At 40.1% G+C, this 19,331-nt stretch overlaps 1 protein-coding gene across 11 annotated transcripts in view; it reads left to right on the top strand.

Moving 5' to 3' along the window:
* The window catches only part of TPK1 (thiamin pyrophosphokinase 1), a 338,615-nt gene extending 321,053 nt beyond the window's left edge, over window positions 1-17,562 (top strand). For all 11 annotated transcript variants that reach the window (XM_078059678.1, XM_078059685.1, XM_078059677.1 and 8 more), the window contains one exon: window positions 16,012-17,562. In XM_078059678.1, the coding sequence (XP_077915804.1) occupies window positions 16,012-16,130 (119 nt within the window). In that variant the 3' untranslated portion in view covers window positions 16,131-17,562. The remainder of the gene's footprint in view (window positions 1-16,011) is intronic.
* Window positions 17,563-19,331: the final 1,769 nt, after the last annotated feature.

Here is a 19,331-nt window from a genome sequence, read left to right as displayed (position 1 = left end):
CTGTGGTTTTTCTAAATCTGCCTAGTGGGTGGAAATAGATTTTTTTTTCATATATTGGCGTGTTTTTGTGTGAGGGTATGTGTAAACATATGTGATTTTTTTTTTTTTTTTTTTTTTTTTACAAAAAACCCTATTAACCTTATATATTTATAGCCTCATACATAACCTGTTTAATATACCTTCTGTTCTTTGATCCAAGGATGGTGTTCCTTCCTATATGGTTCCTCCTTCTGGTACAAAAATCCATGTCAGTCATTCTGTTGTTTTTATTTCATTTTTTAAATGTATATGCATAAACATTTTCCCAGTTGTGATCAATGGCTATAATGTGAAATGTCAATTTTTCTTTTACTTGTTTAAAAATGAAGACAGTCCAGCATTATAGAAGAATTGCTTAATTTAATCACTACATCATATTCACCAAACTTCTATAACCTATATTAGCTTGGCATTAAAGATTGTAAGAAATTTATTTTTAACTATGTCAGAAAGCGTTTTTGTCTGACCTGGCATTCAAGAACAGCACTAGTCAGCTATAAAGTAGACTTGCCAGGCCTTCATCCCCTTTTAGAGCTTTATTTCCACAGCCACCTGGGGTTTGGCCTTTCTGATGTCACAAACCAAAATGTGTCATTGCCCTTTGATTTCCATGCTTCAGCCGTTTCTGTCCATACTCAAGGTGGCAGCTGTAATCCAGGTCCTACCCATCTAAGGTTAATAGGTACCTTCACCAACAGCATCTATCCTGTTACAGATGACAGGTCATCTTATGCCTGAGCTATGAATAAGCTGGTTTATAGGCTAGTTTAATCTGATCTTATTTAAATGAATAAATGTCCTTCAAAGCAGTTATTTGGTGGGGGGGGGGGTGCCACCAATTTTTTCCAGCCTCACACGTGCCATTCGCCGAGTCTCTTCCTCCAGGGATAAGGAGGTACGGTGGTTGCTAACGGTCCTTCATTACCCCTTATTCCTCCCAGGATATTCTATGGGTTTTTTTTTGTTGTTGTTTGGGGTTATCTGATTTGACTTGGTAAATTATAAAGAGCACAGATTATGTCTTCTTAGCTTATTCTGTGCAGATGTCACCTGTGGGTTTGAGATTCATATTAAGTGATTACACGATGCCACCTCCCATATTCTTCTCTTTCTTCACTTTTCTATGCTGTTGCCATTTGTTTGATGTACCTACAATAATCTCTGTTGAAGGATAGAAGCAAATGCCCCTTTAAAGCTTCCTCGGTGCAGATGAAATGATGACAATAATACAAACTTTCAGTACTTTCACAGAGAAGTCAAAAACCGTTACATACCTCATCCACGTCCACAGCCAGCCGTATCCAAGATAACAAAAGATAGGTCCGAGTGGTATTTTGCAAATGGATGCTAAGGTCACCTGAAGAACTTTTAGCAGAAGTCAGAATATTGCGGTGGGCAGGTCAACTCTGTTTTCGGGGATGACACTGAGGCCAGCAGTACTAAAGGGCTTTGCCCAGGGTTCTCCCACCAGTCAGTCACGAACTGGGATGGGAACCTTCGTCGGGAACGGTCAGCTTTGCCACAGCCGCAATCATCACACTTGCCTGTGTGTTCGGGAGACAGGCCAAAGTCTGTCTGTGCACACAGATTTAAATCTGATACGGACTTCCCACACTGAAAGTCTTGGGCCATTTCTACACAGACCATTCATTTCATCATTAACAATTAAATAGGCCACATTTTATGGATTTGGACGGTCCTTTTTTTTTTTTGTAAAGCAGTTCTGATGCGCTCTTTAACCGCAGTGTGGGCCCTTTGAGTAGAACATGCTAATGATATAACACATTAGGGAATTCTTTTTAACAAAGAAAAATAACATGTTTTAGAAAAGCCTGAACATTTGAAAGTGCTTGGGAAACCTTTTCTAACTGGCATAAATAGCCTTGGTTCCTCCAAGCAAATTGTTTTGGGGACAGCAGGCTGAGTGGAGAGGGAAGAATAATGGACATCAGAAGCCTTCCAATGACTTCCAGCCCTCATCCAAGGGCAAGGTGTGACTTCTGAGAGAGACAAAGATAAATGCAACCACTTTCAAGTAGAGAATTAGAATAGCCCTTCCTTAGACACTTGAGTTTAAGAAAGGATTGGTCATCAGGATAGAGAGGTGACCAGGGCCCACCTCGGGAGGCGGCTTCAGTTCGTCAGGGTTTGGAGAGAGAACTTCCTACAAGAAAGCACTGCAGAGGGCTTGCTATCACAATGAAGACGTCTGCTCTTACCATTTTTCCAGGCACCAGGCATAATTTGGGTTAATTTTCAGGTCTTCCTATGTCAATAAGTGTAAGTCAGGGCTGTCCTGGGTGAGCTTCAGGAAGGTGACGAAGCAGCAGCCTGTGCCCTGTACTGGGCTGTCTGCTCAGCATCCCTGTAGAGGCCCTTCCAGGCAGCCACTGATGCACATACCACAGGCTGCATGCCTGCTTCCCAAATTCGGTGCACGTTCTCTTCAATTCAGGTCTATTTTAATGCACTTCCAATCAAGGAGCATTTCTTGATTCTCCTAACGGCATCACTTCAGCTTTTGAGGAAGTAAAGATAAGCAAGGAGAAGGCACTTTCCTTCACGAGTTCCTAGTCTTTTTTTCCTAACTTCCCCCCAAATTTTAACATTGAATTTTAATATTAAAAAAAATCTCAATTGAACAGAACAGCAAAATCTCTATACTTTCCATCCAGATGTAGAACTGCTAACATTTTTCTACATTTGCATGTCTTTCTTTGTGTGTGTATTATTAATTTGGCCTGCAGTGGGTAGAGAATCAAAGAGAGCTATCCAGGCTAGAAGGTGATGTTTGACTTCAGACTGAAAGGATACAGCAAGCATAGCAGATGGGATATGCTCCAGGAGGAGGAGAAACATCAGAATTTCTTGTAGGAAGTTCCTGATCTGTTAAGGGAATAGCAAGTAGCATGTGGTGGCTGGCAAGTAGCTTATATGGGAGAAAGTAGACATTTGAGGAAAGGCCTTAAATACCAGGCCAAGAGATGTTTGGGGTAGGAGGCAGCGAGGTTATAAGCAATTAGGTTCCATCAGTTACTCTTTCAGGCGGGAATGGCAAAATCGGCTAGGGAACTTAGAGGAGTGGAGAGGACAGGTGATGACTAAGAGCAAGGACTTTAGTTAGAAAACCATCTCATACATGTCCCGGCAGGAGTCTGCTTACTAAGTTCCTTGTAGAACACAGGATGTATTCTACTGGTAATTTTGTTAGGTTTGTTTAGATTTTACATTTTTGGTTTTCTTGTCTAGTTTTGTTAGCCTTTAACTTAAAGGGCAGAGGACCCCATCTTTCTTACTGTTGAGCATATGCCCAGTGTCCAAGTGTCTGTTGATCCATTCCTGTCCTAAGCTGAAATAATTTTAAAAGACTTGACATGCTCACTTGTATTTAATAGTCCCTTTATAACCTGAGACTCTGTGAATACATATCTGCAGTCCCGTGATAACTGTTCCCTGAAAAAACAGATAACTGATTCATAAGTATGGTTTCTGCTTCAATAACCTAGATCTGTACTGTCCAATCAATACAGTGGCCACATGCGGCTGTTAAATGCTTAAAATTGACTTGTTCAAACTGAGATATGTTGTAAATACACACCAGATTTCAAAGACTTAGTATAAAAAAGGAATGTAAAATATCTAAAAAATAATTTTGTATATGGATGACATGTTAAAATGACAATATTTTAGATATACTGGATTACATGAACATGAAGTGGCCCACTCCCACCACTTTTCTTCACCAGAGTATCAGAAGTCTTAGCCAGGGCAATTAGACAGCAACAAGAAATAAAAGGCATCTAAAGTGGTAAGGAAGAAGTAAAACTGTCACTATTTGCAGATGACACTATATAAAGAAAACCCTAAAGACTCTAAAAAAACAAAACTGTTACAACTAATAAAGTTGCAGGATACAAAATCAACATACAAAAATCTGTTGGATTTCTATACGCTAATAGCAAACTATCAGAGAAATTATTAAAAAATCCCATTTACAATTGTATCAAAAAGAATACATAGTAATAAATTTAACCAAGGAGATAAAAAACCTGTACACTGAAAATGATACTTTGATGAAAGAAATTGAAAAAGACACAAATGGAAAGATATGCCATGCTCATGGATTGGAAGAATTAATAATGTCCATATTACCCAAAGCAATCTATATAGATCAATGCAATCCCTGCCAAAATTCCAATGGCATTTTTCACAGAAATAGAACAAACAATCCTAAAATCTGTATGAAATCACAGAAGACTCCAAATAGCCAAAGCAATCTTGATAAACAGCAACACACCTGGAGGCATGTTTCCTGATTTCAACCTATATATCACAAAGCTACATTGACCAAACACTGTGTTATTGGCAAAAAAAAAAAAAAAAAAAGCAACAACAGACACAGGCCAGTGGAACCAGACAGAGAGCCCAGAAATGAACCTGTGCATACGTGGTCAATTAAATTACAACAAAGGAGCCAAGAATCTGCAATGGGAGGACAGTCTCTTCAATAAATGGTGATGGGAAAACTGGACAGTCACATGCAAAAGAAGGAAGCTGGACCTCCATCTTGCATCATTCACAAAAATCATCTCAAAAAGGATTAAAGACTTAAAAATAAGACCTGAAACCATAAAACTCCTAGAAGAAAACAGAGATGGTAAGCAACTTGCCATCAGTCTTGGCAATGATTTTTTAGATTTGACACCAAAATCAAAGGTTGCCACTACAGCAAAAAATAAACAAATGGGACTACATCAGACTATCAACAAAATGAAAAGGCAGCATACTGAATGGGAGGAAATATTTGCAAATCCTATATTGGATAAGGGATATCCAAAATATAGAAAGTATTCATAAAATTTAATAGCAAAAAATTATTCACATGGCCAACAGGTACATGAAAATGTGCTCAACCTCACTCATCATCAGGGAAATGAAAATCAAAACCACAATGAGATATCACCTCACATCTGTTAGATGACTATTATCAAAAAGACAATAACAAGTGTTGGCAAGGACTTGGAGAAAAAGGAACCCTTATGCACTGCTGGAGGGAATGTAAATTAGTGCAACTACTATGGAAAACACTATAGAGGTTCCGACAAAAATTAAAAATAGAACTACCATATGATCCAGCAATGCCACTTCTGGGTTTTATCCAAAGGAAACAAAAACATTAACTTGAAACGATATATACATCTGCATGTTCATTGCAGCCTTATTTACAATTGCCAAGAAATGGAAAAACATTAAATGTCCATCAGCAGATGAATGGATAAAGAAAATGTGTGTGTGTGTACATACATATACACACAATGGAATATTATTCAGCCATAGAAAAGAAAGAAATCCTGCCATTTGCAACAACATGGATGGATCTTGAGGGGATTATGCTAAGTGAAATAAGTGAGACAGAAAAAAAAGAATCCCTCAGTAGAGAAAACAGGTTCATGGTTGCCAGAGGTTAGGAGTGGAAGAAATGGGTGTAGGTGATCAAAAGATCCAATTGTCCAGTTATAAAACAAGTCATCAGGATGTAATGTACAGCATGGTGAGTTTAGTTACTAATACTATATTGTATTATAGTTGCTAAGAGTACATCTTAAAAGTTCTCATCACATAAAAAAATATTTAACTATTTGTGGTGATGGACATCATACTGACATACTGTGGTGATCATTTCTCAATATATATATATATCGAATCATTATGTAGTATATCTGAAACTAATATAATCTATGTTAATTGTATCTCAACAAAAATAACACAAGTGTGTATATATAAACATTTTATCCATTTTTACTTTTTAATGTGGCTAATGAAAAATTAAAAGTTAGATGTGTGGATCACATATTTCTGTTCAACAGTGCTGATACAGATAATTGGATATGTTTCTATTCAGATGCTCTCCAACTTGTATATTTTTTTTTTAAGATTCCAATAAATACACATGAAAGGCAGGTATTCTCCAGCTCTATACCAGGACTAGTTTGAGTTTCTGCCTTCAAGAAAGTGTGAAAAAGCAATATTTAATTTTTGATAATTTTTAAGAACAACCATTAAGTATAAATGCTGTTTTATAGGAAACCACTTTAAAACAGGAATTCTGGAAAGGATATTATTATTAGGACAGGGTAAATTAGCAATTTTTTAAATCAAAAGTTTGCCAAACATATATGTCTGTAAATACCTGTTTTAAATCTATAGTTCAAATAATTGAAATGGTAAAGACCAATCCTAGTGAACTGATTTCAGAGGCAGTATAGTTTGATGAAATCTGTCACATTTTCTTAATAAACAGCATTTCTCCAAATCAGCTAAGCTTCTCCAGAGAGTAAATGATGAAAGTAGAGCATACGGTGGTGCCCTTACGTCTGAAATAGTTAGTGATATGTCCAGTATTCTCCCAGAACTTTACGTAATGTTCCCGAATGGTGGGGAACCTTGAGATCCACCATGAGAGCGTCATTAAACATTTTTCTGTGTGGTATATATGGTATTCATTTAAGGTTTAGAGTGGTTTCCATCCTTTCACGGCATCGCCCACTTACTCTAGTCCATCAGGCTGCTGACAGTTCCCTACTTTAGGGAACACAGCAGCCTCAATTCTCTCTTTAAAACTCTTCAAAGAATTGCCTTAGCCTCCCTTGGTAACGTGTCTCTAACAGCTTTCATTATCAGAGCCTGTGGGTTTAACCTCTCTCAACTTCATTTTCCCCATCTGTAAACTGCAGATAAAACCCGGCTGTACCTTGAGCACGTGGTGCACTGTTAAGTGCTCAGGTGATGTGTGGAATGAACGAGAATTACTCCCATCTCAGATATCACCTTCTTGTCTAGCATCTCCCAGGCAAAGCACGTTTACTCCCTTCTCTGACTCCTTCAATTTCATCAGTTTAAGAAATGTTGGCATTGCCTTTTTTATAATTTACTTATTTTTACAAAATAACCAGTGTCAACCCCCAAATTCTTAGGAAGCCAGGACGGGCGTCAGGCCTGTGTGTGACACCCCTCGCCCACGGATTCACTTCCTGCTTGAATACACAACCCATCCTGGCCCCATGCTTCTGTCCGGTCTGCTGGGCTTGACTTTCTAGGTCTAGTGTCCAGCAAAGAGGATAACATAGTAAATACCTTATAAAAACAAATGATTTACCAGCCCGGCAAAGTTTATCTCATCGTACCTCTCAGCTGACTATAAACTAATCACTTGAAGTAAGGCATTTGCTAGTCGTTCAAATCATGGCAAGCTCTCTTTTTCATTTTAAAAGACTATTGATGTGGGGAAAGGAAACCTTGACCTACTTCGTTGACCGAAGAAAACAAAGAAGCTGAAAATTTCTTTAATACTTATCATGTGTTAGATTGTTGACTAGATAATTCATACGGCTTCTCTGTGAAGTAGATATTCTTATCCACATTTTATAGATGAGAAAACGGAGCTCATAGAGCCATCGTCTGAACCTGGGTCGGACTCACTAACCTCACATGACAGGGTTTAGACTTTTTTTTTGACAGGGAGAGCTTTCCTCCATCAAAGTATCAGAGCAGAACAGTCACCCGGGAGCACAGGGAACAAGTCCTTCCCACTCGTGCTTTCCAGGCCTTTAAAACGTCAGAAGCCTCCCCACGGCCTCTATTACACCGTCAATCAGCTCAAAAGAGCCACAGACCACTAGGCCGGCCGGCAGAGGAGGGCAAGCAAGACAGCAGGACAGATGGCCCTGCTTACCCTCATGTGACGCAAGAAGGGTTGAATAATTTAAATTCCACCAATTTGCCAGCTTCTGCCGTATAGTCCTCAGTGTTTCCACTTTGCACAGACACTCTAGGATGTCAGTAAAGCAACAGAATATGACGTGCCTAACTCTCATCCTTACCTTTGGGAAGGAAAACAGTTTGAGATCATGGACGAAAATTGTAAAATCTATGTTAACATTTCTCTTATTCTTAAGTACTTCTATTTCTCTAAAATACGAAAACCCACAAGTTAGGCTGTGCTTCTGTGTTCTCCAATATATCAGGTATTACGTTTCACTGGAACAGGAACGTAACCAGCCCTCGTTGGCCAATATTGCTGTCGTTACATCACAACGGCCCTTAAAACAGTCGATGGCACAGGCTTTGAGGCACACAGCTGAGACTGCACTTTCACTCAGACACAGCAATTTCAGGTTATGTTGATCACATGTGATAGTTTCCTATAATTTGATACAAGCTGTAACTTATATTCTTGTCTCTAGTTAAAACAGGACTTGATCTGAATGACGGGTTATCTTAGAACCATGGTTAATTCTGCTTTCTGCAAACGGGGGGAAAAAAAAACCACTACATCTCAATTGTCTAAATGTTGAATTGAATATAAATGTTAAGCCAGCCAAGGTTTTGGACAAGTTTTTGGGGGTAGATTTTGAGAGAGCGATGGCATCAAGATGGCAACATAGGTCATTCCCAACTTCAGTCCCCTTCACAAGAAACTAACAGTTATCCACGGAAGAGACACCATTGTAAAAATCCTAGAACCCATATGGGGGTGAGCCTAAAGCACAAAGACCAAGACGGACTGCATCAGAAGAGCAAGAGGAGCGGCTCCTTCCCCAGGCCAGCACAACACTGCACCGAGAGGATTCCGGAGCCTACAGTTTCTCCAACAGGAAACAGAGCCCACAGTGGACATCCAGCTCCCCTGCACTGTGGGTCACTTCACAAGAGGCCCAAACTCAGGTCTCACATCAAGGGGGAATTGTGCAGCTTGACCACTGGGCATCGGATTGTGATTGAAAAGGGGAACAGAGTTTATAGCAATCACATTTGGATCCTGGAAGACCGAGTTTCCACTCAGAGCAGCATTCAAGCTCAGCCAGTGGTTTTGCTCATCTGCAGAGTCAAGATTGTGGCCCAGTCTGACCAGGAACTTGGTGGGGCACCGATCTGCCTGATTTGGGACCACATAATGAGCCATACCAGCCTTGGAGCCAGTTCAGTTGCTCTGCTTGAGCAGGACAGCTAATTTGTAGGGTTACCTACTGCTGAGTGTAACTCCCAGTGCAGGAAGCCTGAGCCCCTGGGAAACTGTTTAGCCCCACAGCACTCAAGTTGCCTATCTTCAGAGCCAGAATGGTAACCCCACTGGCCACGGAGCTTGGTGCACAGTTCTGCCTGATTGGGTCCCCAAACAAAAGACTTGCAGGCCCTGGGGCCTATTCTATGGCCCCAACCAAGTAGGGAAACTAATTCATAGTCCTACCTACCTACCTACCGACCAGGAAACCCAACTATAGCTCCCAGGAATCTGCATAGCCCATCCTGCAATCCCAATTAAGCAGCACTTGAGTGGACAGCCAAGCCAGCGGCCCTTCCCATCTGCAGAGCCAAGACTATAGCCTGTTTGACCTCCAGAAAAGAGCCTTGCCAGCCTTGGGGCATTTACAGCAACCCCACCTAAGCAGGAAAATGAATTTGTAGCCCTGACCCCTCCTGAGTACAGCCTTCTGCCCACCCAACCAGGGAACCTAACCAAAGTACAGGGGAAGCCAGGTAGCCCACCTCGCAGCCCTGCTTACAGTGGCACATGAGCCGAGCACATGGCCAGTGGCTCTCCCCATCTGCAGAACAAAGCTGGTGACCCCATCTGGCCAGAGATGGTGCACAGTCCTGCTTGATTTGGGTCCCTGAACAACAAGCCATTATGGCCTTAGCCCCTGTTCTGCTGCCCTGCCCAATCAGGGAAGCTAATTCATAGCCATGCCTGTTCCTGAGAATAATAGTAGTCCTAACTGTCTAGGAAGCCTGACCAACAAATCCACACAACTGTGGAGCCCATCCTACAGTTGCTCTTGGGCAGGGAACACAGCCAGCACATGGAACATTTTTTAGGATCCTATGTTAGGCCACAAAACAAGTCTTAGCAAATTCAAGAAAATTGAAATCATACCAGTTATCCTCTCTGCCCACAGTGGTATGAAACTAAAGATCAATTAACAGGAGGAAAACTGGAAAATTTGTGAATACATGGAACTTAAATAGCATTCTCCTGAACAGCCAATGGGTCGAAGAAGAATTTAAAAAGAAAAAGTATCTTGAAACACAATATACCAAAACTTATAGGAAACAACAAAAGCAGTTCTAAGAGGGAAGTTCATAGCTATAATGCATACATCAAGAAAATAGAAAGATTTGGGGGTGCCTGGGTGGCTCAGATGGTTAAGCGTCTGCCTTCGGCTCAGGTCATGATCTCAGGGTCCTGGGATTGAGCCCCACATTCGGCTCCCAGCTCAGCAGGGAGTCTGCTTCTCCCTCTCCCTCTGCTTCTGCTCTCTCTCTCAAATGAATAAATCTTTAAAAATTTTTTTTAAAAATAAAAAAAAAAAAATAGAAAGATTTCAAATAAACAACCTAACTTTATATCTATGGAACTTGGAAAGGAAGAACAAACTGAGCTCAAAGTCTGCAGAGGAAAGAAAAGATTGGAAACAAAGATTAGAAAATGAAATACAGAAAAGGAAAACAATTTTTAAAATCTAACCAACATGAGAGAGGACTCAAATCAAAAAAACTTATAAATGAAAAAGATTACAACTAAACCACCAAAATACAAAAGATTTTATGAAACTACTATGAAGACTACACCAACAAACTAGACAACTACAAAGAAATGGAAAAATTCTTAGAAACATACACCCTACCAAGACTGAGTTAGTTAGGAAGAAATAGAAAATCTGAACAGATGAATTACTAGTAAGGAGCTTGAACCCGTAATGAAAAATCTCCCAATAAAGAAAAGCCCAGGACCAGATGGCTTCCCTGGTGCATTTTACCAAACATTTAAAGAAGAATTAGTGCCAATCCTTTTCAAACTCTTCCAAAAAACTGAGACGGTAGAAACACTCCCAATTCCTTTTATGAGGCCAGCATTACTCTGATACCAAAGCCAAATAAGGACACTACAAGAAAACTACACGCCAATATTCCTGATACATACAGATGCAAAAATTTTCAATGAAATTACTAGCAAATTGAACTCAACAGCATATTAGAAGGATTATTCACCATAATCAAGTGGTATTTATCTCTGGGATGCAAGGATGGTTCAACATACACAAATAAATAAATGTGATACATCACAATAGAAAAAAATAATCATATGGTCATCTCGATAGATGCAGAAAATGCATTTGACAAAATTCAACATCCATTCATGATAAAAACTCTTAACAAATGTATAGAAAGAATGTGCCTCCATCTAATAAAGGCCATATATGACAAGCCCACAGCTAACAATGATGAAAGTTTGAAAGTCTTTCCTGTAAGATAAGGAAGAAGACAAGGGTGCCAACTCTCACCACTCCTATTCAACACAGTACTGGAAGTCGTAGCCAGAGTAGTTAGGCAAAATAAAAGGCATCAGAATTGGAAAAGAAGAAATAAATTGTAAATTTGCAGATGATATGATTTTATATACAGAAAATCCTAACAGCCGCACCAAAAACAGATCAACAATTGGGGTGCCTGGGTGGCTCAGTCGTTAAGCGTCTGCCTTCGGCTCAGGTCATGATCCCAGGGTCCTGGGATCGAGCCCCGCATCGGGCTCCCTGCTCGGCGGGAAGCCTGCTTCTCTCTCTCCCACTTACCCTGCTTGTGTTCTCTCTCTGGCTGTCTCTCCCTGTCAAATAAATAAATAAAATCTTTAGAAAAAAAAAAAAAAACAAAAACAGATCAACAATTCAGCAAAGGTACAGGTCTCAAAATTAACATACAAAAATCAGTAGTGTTTCTATATACTAACAATGAGTTATCTGAAAAATACAGAAATGATCCCATTTATAATAGCATCAAAAACAATAAAATACTTAGGAATAAATTTACCCAAAGAGGTCAAAGATCTCTACGCTGAAAACTACAAGGCATTAATGAAAGAAATTGAATAAGACACAAATGGGAAGATATTCCATGTTCATGGATTGGAAGAATTAATATCATTAAAATGTCCATACTATCCAAAACCATCTATAGATTTAATACAATCCCTATCAAGATTCCAATGTCATTTTTTACAAAAGTAAAAAAAAAAAAAATCCTAAAATTTGTATGGAACCACAAAAGACCCTGAATAGCTAAAGTAATGCTGAGAAAGAACAAATCTGGAGGCATCACAGTTCCTGATTTCAAACTATATAATAATGCTGTAGTAATCAAAACAGTATGTTACTGGCATAAAAAAATATACACGTGAACCAAAGGAACATAACCCAGAGCTATACAATTAACCCCCCAGCTATACAATCAACTAATATTTGCCAAGGGATCCAAGAATACTCAACTGAGAAAAGACTATCTCTTCAATAGGTGGCACTGAGAAAATTGGATATTCACTCCTATCTTAAACCATTCACAAAAATTAACTCAAATGGAATAAAGACTTAAACATGAAACCTGAAGCCATGAAACTCCCAGAAAAAAACCTAGGGGAAAAATTGTCTTGACCCAGGTTTTGGCAATGATGTTTTGTTAAGACACCTAAAGGACAAGCAACAAATTAAAAAATAAACAAGTAGGACTACATCAAACTAAAACCTTCCACACAACAAAAGCAGCAATCAACAAAATGAAAAGACAACCTATGTATGAAAAGGAGAAAAAAATATTGGCAAGCTGTATATCTGATAAGGAGTTAATATCTAAAATATATAAAGAATTCCTAAAATTCAGTAGCAAAAAGAAAAAAAAGCAAATAATCCATTCAAAGTACCTGAATAGGCATTTTTCCAAAGAAGATATTCAAATGACCAACAGGTGCATGAAAAGGCACTCACATCACTCATCATTACAGAAATGCAACTCAAAACCACAAAGAGCTCTATCACCTTACGCTATCATCAAAAAAAGATAACAAATGCTGGCATGGTCTTAGAGAAAAGAGAACCCATGAATGCTGTTGATGAAAATGTAAACTGGTACAGACACTTTGGAAAACATTATGGAGGTTCCTCAAAAAATTAAAACTAGAACTACCCTATGATCCAGCAATTCCACTTTTGGGAACATATCTGAAGGAAATGAAAACACTATTTGAAGAGGTATCTGCACACCATGTTCTCTAGCAGCATTATTCACAAGAGCCAAGAAATGTGTCCATCAGTGGATGAATGGATAAAGAAGTTGTGGTACACACACACAGAAATATTATTCTGCCATAAAAAGGGGAAAATCTGCCATTTGCAACAACATGAATAGACTTTTAGGGCATTATGTTAAATGAAGTGAGTCAGACAGAGAAAGACAAATACTGTATGATCTCACTTATATGTGGAATCTAAAAAATACCGACCTCAGATACTTTGTTGCCAGGGGCACAGGGGTGGGGAGGAATTAGGAGAAGGTGAACACAAACTTCTAGTTCTTAGATCTAGAAGTACTGGGCATATCATGTACAACATGATAAATGTAGTTAACAATGCCGTGTGGAATATTTGAAAGTTGGTAAGAGTAGATTCTAAAAGTTCTTATCACAAGGGAAAAAAATTTGTAATACATGTTAACTAAATTTATTGTGATAATCATTTCCTAGGTATGCATCAATATATATCAATAGAACTGGAAGAAAATAATCTGTTTTCCCATCTGTGGGAAGTTGTCTGTCTGCCAGTCTTGTTATTTTACTTCACAATTGACCCTCCAACATTTGGGGTAAGGAGAGTTCAAATCATAATTCCAACTATTTTCCTCAAAAAAAAAAAAAAAATTTTTTTTTTCTTATAGGGAAGACTTTAGGGTTTGCTCCAAAAGCATGATTCTTTGACTTGAAGGAATATACTCCAAAATAATTGTAGTGACATAGTAAATTAAAATTCATGATTTTGTAGTTCAGCTTATTCATCTTAGTTTTCTGTCATTTTATAATTTCCATAAAGTTGGAGACTAGCAAATGTATTTAACTGTAACCTTTCATTAATTCTGACTGTACTGCGACACACTGAATGTGTCCCTTAAAAGTCCTGTGTGGAAGCCTAGCCCCCAACGTGGTGGTATCTGGAGGTGGGCCTTTGGGAGGTGACTCTCATGATGAGATTAAAACTGTGTTCATTCTTTCCCCATAAAGAATTACTGTCAGGGAAACCGATCGATCGATCGATAGATAGATATAGATTGATTGAGACACTTAGATATATATGTATCTCCTAAGTGTCTAGTCCTAATAATCCAAAATCAATAGTCTACCTTCAGAAAAGCAGAAAGGAATTTATATGCAACTACAAACTAGAGAAATAATTTTGTTCTCTTGTCCTTTGAGCCTATATAAAAGCCAGGATTTTAATCAGTTTCCAGAATCTTAAAATGCATTGTGTCAAATTCAGGTGGTTGTGCATGTATATATCTTGTACTTCACTGGGAAGTTTCCCCTGTAAAGGTAGCAGGCCCACTAGAGCATTCACAATTGTCTTTATGAATAAATGTTTTGCAGTGTTCAATCTGTTCCCCAACTTTTCCCTTGTTGGCCATTGGAAAATCCTTGAAATCCTAGGCCTGGCCCAGATGTCTGGAGGTGGGGTGTGCACCTGATCCCAAGCAAGGCTGTCCTACAGGAGAACCAAGGCCTCTTTCTCCAACAGATCCCAAATAGACTTTGTCATGAATCCATGACCACCACCCTAACCCACTATCCACAAAATCGTGTCTAGATTTGTAAATTTAGGTGCATATTAGTATCATTTAGAAACTTCATCTCAAAAAAGTTCCAAATTATTGAAGAGGCAAGAGCTTCTTACACTGAATTATATATTAGGGTAATATTACCTGAGGCGCACTCCGTATTCTTGTATGGTTTTACCTTATAACTTTGTGTTTGCATTAGTAAAGGCGCTGACAACTCTGAAAAATAAGTAATTTGAGTTTTAATAAGTAAAGTGTGTTAACTGGTAATACTAATTATACGTTGTCCTGTAATACTATATCTGGATTTTTAAATTGCCTTTTTCAAAATTTCCTCAGGAAGATAACAAGCTCCCTCTAGTGGGAAGTGAGCATTATAATTCGGTTATTTCCCCAAAGCACTGTAACTTCAGTTACATTTTGTTTAAAGGAAAGGGGCTCCATTTATTTTTCTCTTTGAATTTTAGCCAAGAGAATAATATTGGTTATCATGGAATGTGTATAGGACAGTCATGAGTTTGGGGCATGTTGATGAACTGCTCTTACATAAGCAAAGAAAGTGAGGTTACCTCAACTTAATGCCTTAATGCCTAAGCATTACCTCCAGCTAACCTGTTAGAATATATACATACATACATAGAATTTACTTACCAATTACATATATATCACTTAACTCCTAAGCCTTTACTTTGATTTAATTAAGTAGTTAGAAGATTATCTCTTATCTCTTGGCCTCATTTTACAGCCGAGCTTATGGCTTCCTCAAGATTTCACAGTCGGCTTCGACCTTTAAGTTTCTATTAATTTTACAGAAAGCAAGCCTTGCTCATTTTGGCTTTTCTTAATTTATGAGAAAAATATAACCAAAATCCCGTGGTTTTTTGGAGTAATTAGCTTTCCGCCCCATATCATTCAGACTTGAAGCTAAAACTGCATCTTTATAGAGTTTAATAACTTATGTAAAATGTTAATTCTCAGTCATCAAGAAAAATTATAATTGCACCCAGGCAATGAAGTAAGTAGCACATTACAAAATGGGTTTTGATTTTACAATCGGTAATGAAAAAAAATTAAAAAATTTAATGAAATTTTGTCCGAGAGTGGCATATATCCCAGAATAGTTAACAACCAATAACCAACTCCTGGAAAGTTATGGAAACTTTCAATTTTAAAATCCTACATGCTATGTTTCACCTGTCCCACATTGTATGTAGCTTATATCAAAGCATAGGCTTCACTGCTTTTTGGTAACTGTTGACAAAGTTCTACCACACTGGAGAAAGGTTGGCTCTCACTAAACATTGTTTTATTGTTTTCTTATAGCAAACAACATGCTTGGTTTTGGAACACTGGTCAGTACTTCCAATACCTATGATGGATCTGGTGTCGTGACCGTGGAAACGGACCATCCACTCCTCTGGACCATGGCCATCAAAAACTGACCCAGCACCTGGCATCCACAGCCATGCCTCTGATTTACCTCATTTGCCGCCGACTTATTGCTCAACAAGAACTTTGATTTACAGAAATTTACACCTCTCCATGGGAAGCCCAGTAGTTTTAAAGATGTTAATGTGTAGATAATCCAGGTAACACAAATGACAGATCCCAATTTTACAGTGAGGAAAAAAATGATTATTTGTGAAAAAAGTAAATAAGCTCTATTACATTCACTTGGAAAACTACTGTGGATTATTCCCCTATAAAATTCAGTACCGATTATTATCATTCCATTCATCCTAGAGAATTGTTTTTGATTTTGAAGCTGAGAAAGTTCTCGGTTGAGGGTCCTTGGTGTTTAACACGTCAGCCGCCTCCTGCCCATCCTTAAATCCTTACACCGAAGGCTACGTCTGAGTGTTAATGCTAGAGTCCCCTGTATAATACGGGAAAAAAATTCCTTTCAGAGTGGGATGTCAGAATGGCACCATTTTGCCCTGGCCTTACCTGTCTTTGGTATTATCTTTTAAAAATAAATCAAGAATCATTGACCTAATTATTAAATTTGAAAACAGGCAGCTATAGGTGAAGAGAGAAACGGCATGAAAGGTGAATGACAGTTCATAAAGCCCTACTGACGCTTTCACCCCAAGCTCGGCTCTGAGCTGAGTGCACTAGGCTCCAGTGGAGTGACAGATGAGAACTGCCCCCGTTGGAATTACAACCAAGGCTGAAGATGTTGTGCAGAGGAAACTCATGCACGAAAACTGAATTGTTTCTGACATTACTCAGCCTGAAAAAGCATTGGTTCACAGGCCCCAAAGTTAATGCAGAGGACCAGGAAATGAGTTTGACACCTAGTAGTAAGAATCTGGGTCTGAAAGCCTGAGCTCCTGTCCTGGTCCAGCCATTCACCCAAGTTCCCGGAACCTTGTCCTGAGCCAGAACCTGGGAGGGGCTGGCAGGGCGGTGCTGCAGCCTCCTCCCGCTGCCTCCCCACCCGCCCCAGGTTCTAGACCCTGACACCTGGCAGTTACCCAGCAGAGAATGCACAGCATTACCGGCTCAGCAGTTCAAACCACGTGGGGCACTGAAATGCACTCTTGTTTCTTTTATAATGAGACCCTCATCTCTCTTCTTACCCTTTTCTATCCTATTTACCAAACGAAATGGTGTCATACAAACCATGACGTGAGGAGAACACACCCACTAGGTTTTATGAACGCACATCCCCATTTTGCTCTCAAGGACCAGCAGCTCTTTCCTTCCTGGTGTTACGATAAAGCAAGAGTTGGATTTTAAGTGGAGAGTGAAAGGGGAATCAGTTGAGCTGCATGCAGTTGTGAAGGTTCACCATGAGAGGTCAGTTGTGATTATTACGCAAATATAGGAGGTTGGAATCCGATGTCAAATAAAAATACTTAGTTACCAGTGTGCATGTTTGTGGTCCGTTTTTAAGAAAACAGCCTGTTTTCTCAACTGTATTTCATTGTCACCGATCTCTCATAATCAATGTTTCTGTACAAAAAGAAGAAAATTGCCCAAAGGATGTTTAATAACAACAGCACTTCACTCCTCCGATTTCAGCAAGCAGCCAGTATTAACACTTGCTCTAAGCTGCACGGAAGGTCTGCACGAGATCACATGTGCCGGTGCTTACGCTCTTTCTCTGGACTCGCTGCCCATCTAGAAAAGAGGGATTATATGGAGCACCTGCTTATCTTGCAGGCCTTAGGAAAGACAGGATTGCTTTCGAAGATCTTTATAAGCTGGAGAAAAAAGAATAGAAGGGACTGCCATACAAGCGAAAGTGGAGAAAGTCAGTGGAGGAAGAACCTTGGGGAATTAAGAAAAAGCAGAAGGGTCGGAGCACAGGTGAGCGGCCCAGACCCTGCACTCCGTGCTGTGCTGCGTGGAAGGCCCCCCTCTAGACCCTGCGGCACGTTCTCCGCCAAACGCACATCCCAGAGCTTCTGTCCCTGTACTGCTGACCTTCCCATTCACAGCAGACACAAGGGCAAAGAAGCCAGGGGAAAGGTCAGTTGAGGTCCTTTAACTCAGAACCCCCAATGGAAAAACTTAGTACCTAAGACCTCCGAACCACTGCCCCGAACAACATCTGCACAAACTAGAAGGGAGCAGAGTGGTGGCGGGTAAAGTGCGTAGCGTTCTTGACACTTGTACTTTTTATTTCACTTAGAAGTTGAGGTTCAGCCGTTACATACTCATTACCAGAAACATATGCTCAACACATAAAAGAAATGACTATTGTTTTAAAATTTTACTACCAAAAAATGCATGTCCTGTTTATCCTGAAAATCTTAACCAGTGTTACTAAGGGATGCTTAGCAAAGAGAATATAGTTTCTGAAATGTAGTAAGCAGAAGGGGGAAAGCACGGAGACAGCCCACACTCACCGTCTGCGTATCATGCTGGAGCCACCGGAGGCCCATGGAGGGTGCTCCCTTCCAGGTAGGGCACCTCTCCCACTTCCTGCCAGGCTATGACCCCGTTCCATGCCTTAAAGCTGCCTAAGTGCTATTCCTCTATGTGCTTCCTCGCACATCATCTAAACACGTATCTGTTAGTTTTTACTACAGCAGGAGTGTGCGGACGGTGAGATCTCAGGTGCCCAGGCAGCCCCCTCTTCCCACCCTCCTGTTCAGTTTGGATCCTGACCTCCAGCTCATAGCCGCAAGGGACACTGGAAGCTGGGCCCTGCTGGCCAAGTGACTGGTGCTTCTCGTCCCCTTTGACTTCAGTCTTTTCTTCTTTACATGGGTCGGACGTGTGGCTTTTATAAATCTCGTGATGGTGACCCCAGAATAGCATCTGGTTACCTAAGTCACTGAGGAGTGAAAGCACACTCTGATGGCTCTTCTCCACAGGCGGCTGGGAGATGACAACGGCCACAGCTCTTGGAATGCTGGTGGGAGTCACGAGACTGAGATGTAATAAGCCATTTGTGGTCCAAGGAATTCAGAGTGGGGCCGCTCTGCCAGATGAGGACGGCCAGGGCAATAAATGTCTGTTCCTGAAGTTTTGTTAAGCAGACAGAGCAAGGTTCCCTTGGGACGGGAACTAGGGCCATCCCAGTAGTCAGAGGGGACGCTGAGAGTGAGGGGGAGGTGGCCGGGACAGCGTGCGCATTCACAAAGGTAAGTGCTCAGACATTTGTGTTTGCTTCCACACCTGCGGAATGC

Source organism: Halichoerus grypus, chromosome 12 (genome assembly GCF_964656455.1).
Source record: "Halichoerus grypus chromosome 12, mHalGry1.hap1.1, whole genome shotgun sequence".
In the NCBI taxonomy this organism is placed as follows: domain Eukaryota; kingdom Metazoa; phylum Chordata; class Mammalia; order Carnivora; family Phocidae; genus Halichoerus; species Halichoerus grypus.
This window is presented reverse-complemented; position numbering and strand designations above follow the sequence as displayed.